Genomic DNA, 13,196 nt, shown 5'->3' with positions numbered 1-13,196 from the left:
CTTCTTTCCTTCCTTCCTTCCTTCTTTTTAGATTTATTTATTTATTTGAGAGAGAGAGAGAGATAAAGAGCAGAAGCAGGGGAAGGGGTGGTGGGAGAGGGAGAAGCAGGCTCCCCACTGAGCAGGGAGCCCGATGTGGGACTCAATCCCAGGACCCTGGGATCATGACCTGAGCTGAAGGCAGATGCTTAACCAACTGAGCCACCCAGGCGCCCCCATTCTGTCTTTAAAAAAAAAAACAAAAACCTCTCTTTTATAGTGTATGAAGTTGTATCTTCCTTTTCATTTTTATTGTTATTTCTTAATTTCTTCTTATTTAGTTAGTTTTTGGTTTAAAATAGTTTTTTATTGCCCAGGATATATTTGTGTATGTGTGTCTTGTGTTTTTGTTTTTGTTTTTTTGAGTAAGCTCTAGGCCCAATGTAGGGCTTGAACTCACGACCCCAACATCAAGAGTCATATGCTCAGGGTGCCTTTGTGGCTCAGTCAGTTAACGGTCTGCGTTTGGCTCAGGTCATGATTTCAGGATCCTGGGATCAAGTCCCATGTTGGGCTCCCTGCTCAGTGGGGAGTCTACTTCTCCCTCTGTCCTTCCCCCTGCTGGTGATCTCTCTCTCTCAAATAAGATCTTTTTATTTTATTTTATTTATTTATGTATTTATTTATTTATTTGGCAGAGAGAGACACAGCGAGAGAGGGAACAGAAGCAGGGGGAGTGGGAGAGGGAGAAGCAGGCTTCCCGCCGAGCAGAGAGCCCGATGCGGGGCTCAATCCCAGGACCCCGGGATCATGACCTGAGCCGAAGGCAGACGCCTAATGACTGAGCCACCCAAGTGCCCCAAATAAGATCTTTTTATTTATTTATATATTTTTAAAGATTTTATTTATTTATTTGACAGAGACAGACACAGCAAGAGCAGGAACACAAGCAGGGGGAGTGGGAGAGGAAGAAGCAGGCTTCCTGCAGAGCAGGGAGCCCGATGCGGGGCTCCATCCCAGGACCCTGGGATCATGACCTGAGCCGAAGGCAGACGTTTAATGACTGAGCCACTCAGGTGCCCCCTAAGATCTTTTTAAAAAAGGACTCATATGCTCTACTGACTGAGCCAGCAAGGTGCCCCTCTTTTCTTTTTTTAATAACTATAAATTCAAACTTAGGGAAGCTTTCCTTTGTCTTGAAAAACAAAACAAAATAACAAAGCTTCTGTATCATTTGCTAACCTGATTTTATTTATTTATTTATTATTATTTTTTTAGAGACAGGGAGAGCGGGGGAGGGGCAAAGGAAGAGGGAGAGAGAGAATCCCAAGCAGGCTCCACGCCCAGCATGGAGCCCCATGTGGGGCTCAATCTCATGACCCTGTGATCATGACCTGAACTGAAATCAAGTCAGAGGCTTAAATGAATGAGCCACCCAGGCGTCCCTTGTTATTTAAGATTTATATTTTTTTTTGAGAGAGAGCACAAGCTGGGGGAGGGGCAGTGGGAGAGGGAGAGAAGCTCAAGCAGACTCTGCACTGAGCTCAGAGCCTGAAGAGCTGAATCCCATGACCCCGACATCGTGACCTGAGCCGAAATCAAGAGTTGGATGCCTTACCGACTGAACCTTGCTGACTGAGCCTCCAAGGTGCCCCTGATTTCGTCTTAAGAAAGAAGTGGTAGTTATATTGCAAAAGTAAAATTTCTACCATGAATGTTGCAATTCTATGTCTGGTGACACTAAAGGGAGACAATAGCATTGTTGCCAAAATTATAATCTGTTGGTGGCATTTGTGGGAAAAGAAGGAAGCGCTTACAAATTTCTAAATAACAGTCAACTGCTAGGAAATTCTAAACTTACAGGCCAAAGAGGGAATGAGGTTAGTAAAATGCCTCAAGAGAGTTTGAATAAAATACTGGATTTGAGAGTTACTGGAACTTGGATATGCAAAAATAGGGTGGTAAGTTGGGTCATGCTTACAGTGGTCTCAAGTTCAAGTAAACTGCTGTGATAATATACCACTTCATATGTCTCATACTTTTCAAGGAGCTTTTCTTTCCCTCAGTAGGTGCTTGCAGAAGGTACGCTCAGTCATTTTCAATATAGATGCCTAGATCCAAAGCCAAAGCATGAGAAAGGAAGAGAGATGGAATGAAGAGAGTCTGCAAAAAAAAAAAAAAAAAAAAATATCCCCTTTCTTTCTGGTTTCACTTTTCCTCATGCTCCCAGAAACGGAGTGGAAACTGAAGTGGAACTCCCTGGAGGAATGGTTTCAGGCCTGCTGGACCAGTCAGACATACAGTCTATACTTTGCTTCAAAGCATCAGCTTTTCTAACTTCTGACTGAGAGCTATGATCTCTGCTGCTGTGCATTTCTACATTAAACATATAATCTGCCCATCTTTTTGTGGGGAAGGACTATCACAGTAAGGACTTCCCCTTGAACTACTCTGTCCTGATTCATGTTGTGTTCTCAAAAGAATCTCTTCCATGTCTCCAGTGTAGATAGAGGGTTGAGGAAGATACATGAGCCAGCCCCCCATTTTCCTCATTGCCATTATCATTGCCATTGCTGCTGTTCATGGTAGCTCCACCCAGGAATCTTCCTCACCTACATGGTGCTTTACAACAAGGGAAGAATTATAATACAGGGAATATAATTCATTCCCTTCTCAATTTTCAGTTTTATTATGATATAGTACATCAAAGTTTTTTGGTTATTATAATTTGTTACAGAGAAAGTAGCTCATTTATTCAACTGAAATGTGTGTGCTAAAGAAAAGAGCAATAATATGAATAACTAGTTTGTTGATATTTAAATTTTTTTTTTTTTTTTAAGATTTTATTTATTTTTTAGAGAGCGAGCAAGAGAGAAACAGCATGAGAGGGGAGAGGGTCAGAGGGAGAAGCAGGTTCCCCGCTGAGCCGGGAGCCCAATGTGGGACTCTATCCCAGGACCCTGGGATCATGACCTGAGCTGAAGGCAGACGCTTAACCATCTGAGCCACCCAGGCGCCCGATATTTAAATTTTTTAATGTGTTTTTAATCTCTAAATTTGAATGCCCAATCTGTATTTCACATTGTTAGGTCTAAGCACTCTGTTTTTCGTGTGTTTAAAACCAAGAGATTGCTAGATTGCTTTTTTGACGAATTGGTGAAAATGTATCCTCTGATACAAAGTGTCAGCATGAATCATCTTTAAGGTACTTTGTGTTAAACATTACATTGACAGGTCTTAATACCATTATGGTCATTCTTCTAGAGGAGAGTGATTTGGCTACATGATGTTGCATGTCTGTTATATAAAGTCTATAGTATGATTTCTATGGGTAATGTGTTTGTCTTCAGCCACTTGAACACAACATCAGGGTAAAACAAACTGTCTAGCTGTCAAAGTGGAACTAATTTTGAAAACCTACAGGAAAGGAGGAGGTGATGGCAGCTATAATCTGTTGGATGAAAGGTTTGGGCATATAGATCTGCAGAGAGGAAAATAATATTTTGTTCTCTAAATTATAAAAAGAAATGGCTGGGATAAATGCCTTTTGGATTTCGACAGATAGTTTTGTTTTTTCTATGATTTATGTTTTGTGATCATTTTTGTCTTACTATATTTGAGACGATTTTTCCATTGTACTGGTATTGAGAAGAGCACTTTATTGAGGCTTCTAAGTAACATGACTGGTGTGGATTTTTTTTAATAGACTGTAGAGCAGTTTTAGGTTCACAGAAATATTGAGGGAAAGTACAGAGATTTCTCATATACTACCTGCCTGCACACATGCATAGCCTTCCCTGTTATCAACATCTCCCATCAGAGCGGTACATTTGTTACAACTGATGAACCTCTGTGGACACATCATTGTCAGCCTAAGACCATAGTTTATGTTACAGTTTACTGTTGGTGTATATTCTGCAATTTGGACAAACTCATGATGACATATATCCACCACTATAGTATTATACAGAGTAGTTTCACTTTTCTAAAAATCCTGCGTTCCACTTGTTTGACTCTCCCTCCTGCCTCACCTCTGGCAACCACTGATCTTTTTACTGTCTCCATAGTTTTTCCTTTTCCAGAATGTCATATAGTCGGGACCATGTGATATATAGCCTTTTCAGATTGGCTTCTTTCACTTAGTAATATGCATTTAAGTTTCCTCTATGTCTTTTTATGGCTTGATAGCTCATCTCTTTTTAGCACTGAATTTTTAGCACTCCTTTGTCTGGATGTACCACCATTTATTTACCCATTCACCTAGTGAAGGAGATCTCAGTTGCTTCCAAGTTTTGACAATTAGGAATAAAGCTGATACAATCATGCATGTGCAGGTTTTTGTGTGAACATGAGCTTTAAACTTCTTTGTGTAAAAACCAAGGAGTGCAGTCTGGTAAGAGTATGTTTAGTTTTGTAAGAAACTGCCAAGCTGTCCTCCAAAGTGGCTGTACCATTTTGCATCCCCACTGGCAATGAATGAGAGTTCCTTTTGCTCCATAGACTCACCAGCATTTGGTGGTGTTGGTGTTAGACTTTGGCTATTTTACTAGATGTGTAGTGGTATCTCGTTTTAATTTGCATTTCCCTGATGACATATGATGTGGAGCATCTTTTCATATGCTAATTTGCCATCTGTACATCTTCTTTGGTGAGGTATCTGTTAAGGTGTTTGGCCCATTTTAAATATCAGATTGATTGCTTTCTTATTTAAGAGTTCTTTGTATATTTTGGATAATAATCCTTTATTAGGTGTGTCTTTTGAAATTGTTTTCTCCCAGTCTGTGGCTTGTCTTTGCATTCTTTCAATATTGTCATAGACATTTTCAATCTTTTTTTTTTTTTTTTAAGATTTTATTTATTTATTTGACAGAGAGAGGCACAGCGAGAGAGGGAACACAAGCAGTGGGGAGTGGGAGAGGGAGAAGCAGGCTCCCCGCTGAGCAGGGAGCCTGACATGGGGCTCGATCCTAGGACCCTGGGATCATGACCTGAGCCAAAGGCAGATGCTTAATGACTGGGCCACCCAGGCGCCCCAGATTATAATTTTTTATTTTTGTTTATGTGGCATTAGAATTACAAGATAGGGCTTTTGGTTTTTTTCTCTTTTTACTTTATTTTTTAACCCTGCCAGAGAGTGGCAAGTTAATAAAGATTGGAAATCCACAGGATTAATTTGTGGCCTCCAGCTAAGCCAAATATTAGTCTTGTGTTTTGGGGGAAATTCATTTAACTTCTCTGAGCCTCAGTTTTATCAATTACAAATTGGGAAGAATAGCTCTCTGTCTCACAGAAATAATGATATAAAAGTGTTTTGTGAAAATGCTACATTTTTACAAATGTCAGGTTTTCAGATATGTCTTTAAGAGTGTGTAATTTTTCCTCTCCCTGAGTCTGAAGATTCCTTTGTGTTTTGATTCTGACTTTTCAATGCCCTGCAGCGCACTTAGGGCACAGACTAATTGGCATATTATGATTCTTCCTGACTCATCCTTGTTCCCTCCCTCTTCTTTCTCACTGTCTTTCATTTCCTGGGATTGTGTTGCTACATTAGAAGTAAGTCTGTCTCCTGAAAAGGGCAGTACAAGTCCACTGTGGTAAGGCTTCTCTTTTATTTTCTGTGTCATGTACTAAACTATATACTTACTATGAAAGATTTAGTTTTAAATTACATAAAAGCTTATTGGTAAAAATGTCATCTGATGTCTACTATAATATTTAATATATTTTTTTAAAGATTTTATTTATTTATTTGACAGAGAGACACAGCGAGAAAGGGAACACAAGCAGGGGCAGTGGCGGAGGGAGAAGCAGGCTTCCTGCTGAGCAGGGAGCCCGATGCGGGGCTCGATCCCAGGACCCTGGGATCATGACCTGAGCCGAAGGCAGCAGCTTAACGACTGAGCCACCCAGGCGCCCCAATATTTAATATTTAAGTAGTTTGAATAAAATTAATTTTTGCCTTTTTTCTCTTTGACTTAAAGCTTCTCATTTCCATTTTAAGAATAGAAGGCCACAAAAAGTGTTTTTGTTTGTAATCAAGAATATTTGAAGACTGTCTTTTGGGAACTTTTAGGTAAGAGCAGAGTTTTTATACTCCGGGAGGTGACACATAGTTTGTGATCTAAAAATCACTAAGTGGGTTTTGTGATTGAAATAATTTTAGTGTAATGAGGGTAAGTACTGTTTCATGAAGTCCATGTGTTTTATATGCAGGTGTGAGTATTCATTGCACTGTGTTCCAAAATACATTTTTTGTGGGTCTTGGTCATCATTAAATAGATGGAAAATTATTTCTCTGGAATATCTTTCCCACTTTGCATTTTCTCATTTTAGGTTAATAGTGATCTGAGAGACATATGGTATCCTGCTTGACTGAATGTAGAAGAGTAATTATCTGTTTCTGTTTTTTAAGGGGAATACTTGAGAGATAGATATTGTATAAAGGCCAAGAAGTAACCGTAACGGTTTGTTGGTACATCTTAGGGCAGGTGAGTCCCTAGATGAGTTTACCAGGGAATATGTCTTTGGAGTTCTGCCAAAGCATCTTCAGATGGAAAAGTTAAGTCTGTAAGGAGCTCAATTTGTCAGCAGCTATGACCCTGAAGGTAAAATACTGCTTGAAGTGGCAGAATAATTTGTAACTGATGTGAACCCAAAAAAAGGAAGCAAAATGCAGTCGATACAAGCAGAATAAAGCGGCAACTGCACATTTTTGAAGTGGTTCTTTTAATGATCTGCAAGCTGTTTTTATTTTGTTCCTACCACCAAAACCAAAGTTACATTTATATTTTCTTACATTTATTTAAAGATACTCCCCTTGGGCACCTGGGTGGCTCAGTTGGTTAAGCAACTGCCTTCGGCTCAGGTCATAATCCTGGAGTCCTGGGATCGAGTCCCGCATCGGGCTCCCTGCTCAGCAGGGAGTCTGTTTCTCCCTCTGACTCTCCCCCCTTTCATGTGCTCTCTCTCTCATTCTCTCTCTCTCTCAAATAAATAATAAATAAATAATAAATAATCTTTTAAAAAATAAATAAATAAAGATACTCCCCTTATCTCCATATTTCAGTTTCTTTTCTCCCTTTTTATTGGAAAGGTTTCATGCACATGTCTTCGTGTACTTCGTGTACTTGCTTGAAGAAAACAGGAATAACCTTTTCTATTTACTTCTTGCAGTAAACTCAGGGGAAAGCATCTGTATGGTAATCAGAGGACTTCAGCCCAAGAGTTAATGTCATGTAGTTGATAAAAAGCATGGTCTCTGGAGGTAAACTGCCTGAGCTTAAATCCAGTTCAGTGACTTTGAACAATTATCCTCTTCAGTTGATTCAGTTTCCTGGTCTGTAAAGTGGAAATAATAATAAGGCTTACTCTGTAGCCTTGTGAGGTTTAAATAGGTTAATATCAGTAAAATCTTCAGAAGGGCACATGGTAGGAGTAAGTGGGGGTTACTGCATGTTACTGACAAGCTGTTCTCATAGCAGGCTCAGAGACCTTGGGGCAAGTTAATCTCTTTGGGCTTTCTCTGGTTTAGTTTTTGTTTTTGTTTTCAAAGAAAGATACAGTTCTCTGATTCTTTGTGCATATTTAAACTCTGATAGTTGGTCCAAATTAGTTTTGTGTTTTTGAGTCCTGGAAGTTACTCCTTTATGTTTTTTATATCAATGGGACTAAAAAAATATTTCCAACAACATAAATATTTTGTGCTAAAAATGATTTTAGATTGTTGGACTGGCTCTAATACTACTTGTAGATTTTATTCCCCCTAATCTGCTAAAATTTTTTTTTTTTTTAAGATTTTATTTATCCATTTTACAGAGAGCACAAGCAGGGGGAGCGGCCGGCAGAGGGAGAGGGAGAAGGAGAAGCAGGCTCCTCACTAAGGAAGGAGCCCAAGGCGGGGCTCGATCCCAGGACCCTGGGATCATGACCCAAACCGAAGGCAGACACCTAACCAACTGAGCCACCCACGCAACCCTAATGTGTTAAATTTTACCCAAAGTATTATCCAGAAAAGCTCTTTATCTTTTAGTGAAAGCCTACTCTTTTTTTTTTTTTTTTAAAGATTTTATTTATTTATTTATTTGAGAGAGAGAGAGAGAAACAGAATGAGAGGGGATAGGGTCAGAGGGAGAAGCAGGCTCCCCGCCGAGCCGGGAGCCCGATGCAGGACTCGATCCCAGGACTCCAGGATCATGACCTGAGCCGAAGGCATTCGCTTAACCAACTGAGCCACCCAGGCGCCCGTGAAAGCCTACTCTTAACGGTAATTGTTGAGAGAGGCCTCTATTTTTATATTTTTGCTTTATATGAATTGGTCCCAGGAGTAAAAGTCTCAGTGGTCATCTATTCTTTCTTTAATGCTTCTTACATAAGAGCACGAAATTTTTGGTGAATCTTTATTAAAATATCACGTTCCAAGTAAGAAATAAATTGTAAGGCAGGGAAGGCCATGACAGCAAGAAAAAAAGCAATTAAATCTGAATTGACTTCTGAGCCATATTTTATTCCAAGGTTGTAATTTGACAGACTTCTTGAGCAAGGGAACAAAGAGTGTTTGTTCTTAACTCTTGTTAGCTTTAAGCTGTTAAAAATAAAGCAAAATGTCATTTTATACTGAAATCTATTGCAGTTTGTTAACTCTTCCCTTATTTCTTCATGATCGAATTTTTTAAATTTCCATTTCATTTGTTTTGGCTTACAGCCCTAAAGAATAAGCAGCAAAGGTTTCCTTTCTGGGGATTGAAATTTTTGCCTTTTGTTTTAAGGTTCTTTTGTTTTTGTTTTTGCTTTTTGCTTTTTTAATCAGTTCTTGCTATGAGAGTTTCTGTTTTTAGAAGTGCAGAGAAGTAACTTGTTGAGAATTCTTATCAGTGAGCACTTAAGACCGCTCTGACCCTTGGATAACCTTCTGTTTGAAGAGCTCTGTAATTGTAAAGCGGCTCTGTGAATCCAGCTGTACTGTACGTCTCTTGAAGTGGCATGGAGTGTGAACGGAATGAGAGCAGATGTGATTCGAAGACTAAGAATAAACAACGTGAGAAGTTACATTCTTTATCTCTTAATGACTCAGTTGGGAGGTGAGGGTGGCTAGGAGCACTTTTTGAGTTTTTTAGATGAAACTTGGACAATGTTCATGGAAGGCTAACAAGAACACACTGTTTTAAGTTACTAGTAGTGGAGTAACTGACGTTCTTTGACTGTTTTGTGTAACCCTGACGTGCAGTTTCTTTGAGAAAATAGGGTAGTCTTACTTGCTTCTTGGGGGTCATAGACTGTGATTGGTTCATTCAGTGGTATAATTCTCTTAACACTCTTTTCCAGCTTCTTCCTCTTCATTTAACAAAAAGAACCCAGTTTTTAAACGTTGAGTTTCAATAATGAAGAAGAAAAATGTAATCTTAAGCAGTGCCTCATTACCCTTCTTTTTTAGCTACTTTGCAAGGTTTGAAGATAAGAGAATTATAAAGTTGCTGAGCCATATTTAGTTTCTCATTTGGAGACTTTGAGAAAGCAAATAAATGAAACAAGTGTACTAAAGTCAAGTCAGTAAGGGACAATTATGTACTTCATGCTACCTTATACTATCACTACTCTTCTTCACTACTTTTCCCTCCTTGTAAAATTATTCTTTATATGAGCCTATATTTCTGTTTTCACAATGAAGCTCCTTGAAGAGATGATTTAATAAGCAGATAAACTTTTGAGTCTATAAATGACATGGCAAAGAGAAATCCCTTTGTAACAAGGTGTTAGAGGATTTGCATGACTAATTAGAATTGTGTTCTGGCAAAGAGCTAGGTAAGTACAACTTCACAGGAAAATTGAGTTTAACTCTTGATCTGGCTTTGGTGACTGGGTCTTCCTTACTCTTGGACCTCCAGGTATACTCTTCCAAAAAGGTTACAGAAATGGTTCCCTGGGTAGCTATTTTCATTCGTGTTGCCTACTATCATTCTCTGTTATTGGTGGTTCATCAAGAATCAGCAAACTCAGAATATCCTTATAGTCACTCAGTAGTCTTAATCATCTTACCTCTGCCTTTTCATTGTGCTAGAGTATGTTTGGGCTTTGGGTAGGATATTGAGGAAGCCAAATTGATTGCAGCCATTATACCCATTTTTGTTGAGCAAGATCTAATACCTGGGTCCCACCTTCAAAGATTATAATTTGATTGTTATGGGTTGTAACTTTAGCATAGGAAGTCTTAAAACTTTCACAGGTATCTCTAATTAGGCAGGAGAGTTTGAGGGCTGCTATGTTACCTGATCTCCCCAACTAGATTATAGACCCTTTGAAACAGATTTTAATTCTAAACTTCTTAAGCTTTATTAGATTGGTGACTATATGTTTATTAGTTAAACACAACTATAAACATAATGAAGCCAGTTGTTTAATTGTTCAAAATAAATATCAAGAAAGCCATGGTGAAGTACAAATTTTTTAGTGGGTAGTGTAGAATACCAAGAAAGGAAATGATGGTTGTAGAGCTCAATCAGGAAATGCTTCTTGGACGAAGTATAGTCGCATCTTGAAGAAGTGTGAAAGACTTATGTTGGAGAGCACCAAGGCATTAGTTGGATGAGTTGTGAGATCCAGCTTAGGTGATTTGGAGTGGCCATGACTCAGAATAGCAAGACTTTATTTGTTATGTCTAAACTTTTGCATTTGAGCCATTTGTGATATATCCTAAACTGAGTTTTGGTTATGAAAAAAGCAGTCCTGAACTTATTTGGTTCTGCTCAGACCTCCACTGGGTGTCTTTCTTCTCTGTGTTTAGTAGAAAAGGTTGGCTAACAGATGTGTTTCCTCTTCAGAGAGGCTTGCAGGTCTAGAACAGCAGGTTATGACACATGTTCCATCTTTGTGATTCCAAGGCAGCAATCATGCACGAAGAGAAATGACAGAGATGTTCCTCAGTGGAAAAGACCCCAGATCCATGAGCTGGATCGGCTTGTCGTTAAGTTCCCCCTAAATTAATATTAATCTATTAGTATATATTATATATAATTCTAGTAATATAATATGTGTGGGATTCTGTAAGGCACTTGGCATGAGGCTGAGAAAAAAAAAAACCCGGTACAATGAAGATGTTTAAAAACGTATCTTTATGTCATCAAGGCCTTGCGCCTGGCCATGCAGCTGGAAGAGCAGGCCAGCAAACAAATAAGCAACAAGAAACGGCCCCAGTGACAACTGCAAATAAAAGATCTGTTTCGTTTCAAAAAAAAAAAACGTATCTTTAGGGGCGCCTGGGTGGCTCAGTCGTTACGCGTCTGCCTTCGGCTCAGGTCATGATCCCAGAGTCCTGGGTTCAAGCCCCACATCGGGCTCCCTGCTCGACGGGAAGCCTGCTTCTCCCTCTCCCACTCCCCCTGCTTGTGTTCCCTCTCTCGCTGTGTCTCTCTCTGTCAAATAAATAAATAAAATATTTTAAAAAAAAAAAGTATCTTTAATCTCTAAGAACTTAGTAGGGGTATAAGACAGATACACACAATTTATTATATATTTTATAAGCAAAGAGAACAGATAACTCATTTAAGAGTTTAAAGGTAATGAGAAGGATTCAGAAGGGCAGAACTGAGGAGGAGGGCATTCTGGGTGACTTGAGTCAGAAGAGGGGAGTTTGAATTCTCTTCAGCACCAGCAGTATGTGACCTTGGACAACAAACACTGCGTATGCATAGAAATCTAGAAATGAATAAAGAACAGTACCTGTCAGTGCCTGAGAAAATCAAAATAGCTGGTGTTCAGCGCTTCTTTTGTATCCAAAGATGGGACCAGTTTTCCTGTTAAGCATTTGCTGACCATCACTATTTACTTGGCTTATGTTAGGCATTACAAGGAGGATAGCAAAGACTTTTAAAGCATGTTTTCGTCCCTTGAGGTGTTATAATCTAGTTGGGGAATGACTAATACTTGTGAAAAAATTAGCGAGAAGTATGGTACAAAAGTATAATTATGGTATTTTGTGTAACCTAGACTCAGAGCTATGAGTTCAGGAGAAATAACAGGGGGATTGGATTCAGTCCAGAGGGGTTAGAATTTAAGCCGGACCCAGATGGAGCCAGATGAGGAGTCTTTAGCTGGTAACCATGGATAAGTTTCAGGGAGTGTGAAATTTCTCCTAAAATGGTGTGTATGCTTTGTGTGAATGCGCAGTTTTAAAAGAAAAGTCTCACATCTTTTGTTATATTTGTGAAATATTTTCTGCTCCTCAAAATGTTAGCACCATTATCTACATGAATAAGAAGACAGGGCTTGGGGATTTAGTACAGCGTTTGTAGGGAACAATGAGCAACCTTGCCAAGATAAGTCTTCCCTCTTATATGGGACACCAAATTTGTGATTAACACAAATTTGGGCTAATGGCTCTAGGAATAGAAAGGAGAGAACACCCAACAATTGAACTACTAGGTATTTATCCAAAGGATACAAACATAGTGATTCGAAGGGGCACATGCACCCCAATGTTTATAGCAGCAATATCCACAATAGCCAAAATATGGAAAGAATCCACATGTCCATTGACAGATGAATGGATAAAGAAGATGTGGGATGTGTGTGTACACACACACACACACACACACTAGAATATTACTCAGCCATCAAAAAGAATGAAATCTTGCCATTTGCAACTATGTGGATGGAACTAGAGCGTATTATGCTAAGCGAAATAAGTCAGAGAAAGACAAATATATGATTTCACTCATATGTGGAATTTAAGAGACAAAACAGATGAACATCAGGGAAGGGAAGGAAAAATAAGATGAAAATCAGAGAAGGAGACAAACCATAAGGGACTCTAAACCATAGAAAACAAACTGAGGGTTGCTGGAGGGGAGGTGGGTGGGAGGATGGGAGAACGGTGATGGGCATTAAGGAGGGCACTTGATGGAATGAGCACTGGGTGTTATATGCAACTAATCACTAAATTCTACCCTGAAACAAATAATACATTATATGTTAATTAAATTGAATTTAAATAACAAAAAAACAAGAAAGGGAAGATTGGCCTTACCTCCTCCCTGTACTGCAGCCTTTTTTTAAAAAAAAATTTATATTTGGTTTCCTGGGAAAATATTTAATGTGCCCAAGAAGAAATAATATATTATTCTAAATATTGTATGACTTTGCCCTCTTGCTTTTTAACTGAAGGAGACAATTAGAAATAGATTTCAACTGTAGCACTACTTACTCTGTTCTATAAAATTCAAACT

The 13,196-nt window shown here is 39.0% G+C and overlaps 1 protein-coding gene and 1 pseudogene across 6 annotated transcripts in view; one reads left to right on the top strand and one right to left on the bottom strand.

Annotated features, from left to right (window-relative positions):
- Positions 1 to 13,196, top strand: part of BCL2L13 (BCL2 like 13) — a 43,943-nt gene that overhangs the window by 18,409 nt on the left and 12,338 nt on the right. Inside the window, exons 2-3 of one of the 6 annotated variants that reach the window (XM_081820904.1) lie at positions 5,961 to 6,052; positions 6,392 to 6,467. The exons of 3 other annotated variants lie outside the window; for them this stretch is intronic. Coding sequence is in view for 1 of the 3 variants with exons in the window: in XM_031037685.2 (XP_030893545.2) it covers positions 8,975 to 9,013 (39 nt within the window). In the remaining 2 variants the exon portion in view is untranslated. Of the gene's footprint in view, positions 1 to 5,960; positions 6,053 to 6,391; positions 6,468 to 8,897; positions 9,014 to 13,196 lie in introns of those variants that run through there. 2 more of the 6 variants (XM_081820903.1, XM_031037685.2) reach the window with 2 other exon arrangements.
- Positions 2,042 to 2,563, bottom strand: LOC115943884 (BCL2/adenovirus E1B 19 kDa protein-interacting protein 3-like pseudogene; annotated as a pseudogene).

Source organism: Leptonychotes weddellii, chromosome 5, assembly GCF_054177405.1.
Source record: "Leptonychotes weddellii isolate Sample4059 chromosome 5, ASM5417740v2, whole genome shotgun sequence".
Classification (NCBI taxonomy): Eukaryota; Metazoa; Chordata; class Mammalia; order Carnivora; family Phocidae; genus Leptonychotes; species Leptonychotes weddellii.
Note: the sequence above shows the minus strand (reverse complement) of the source record. Positions and strands in the feature narration are given on the sequence as shown.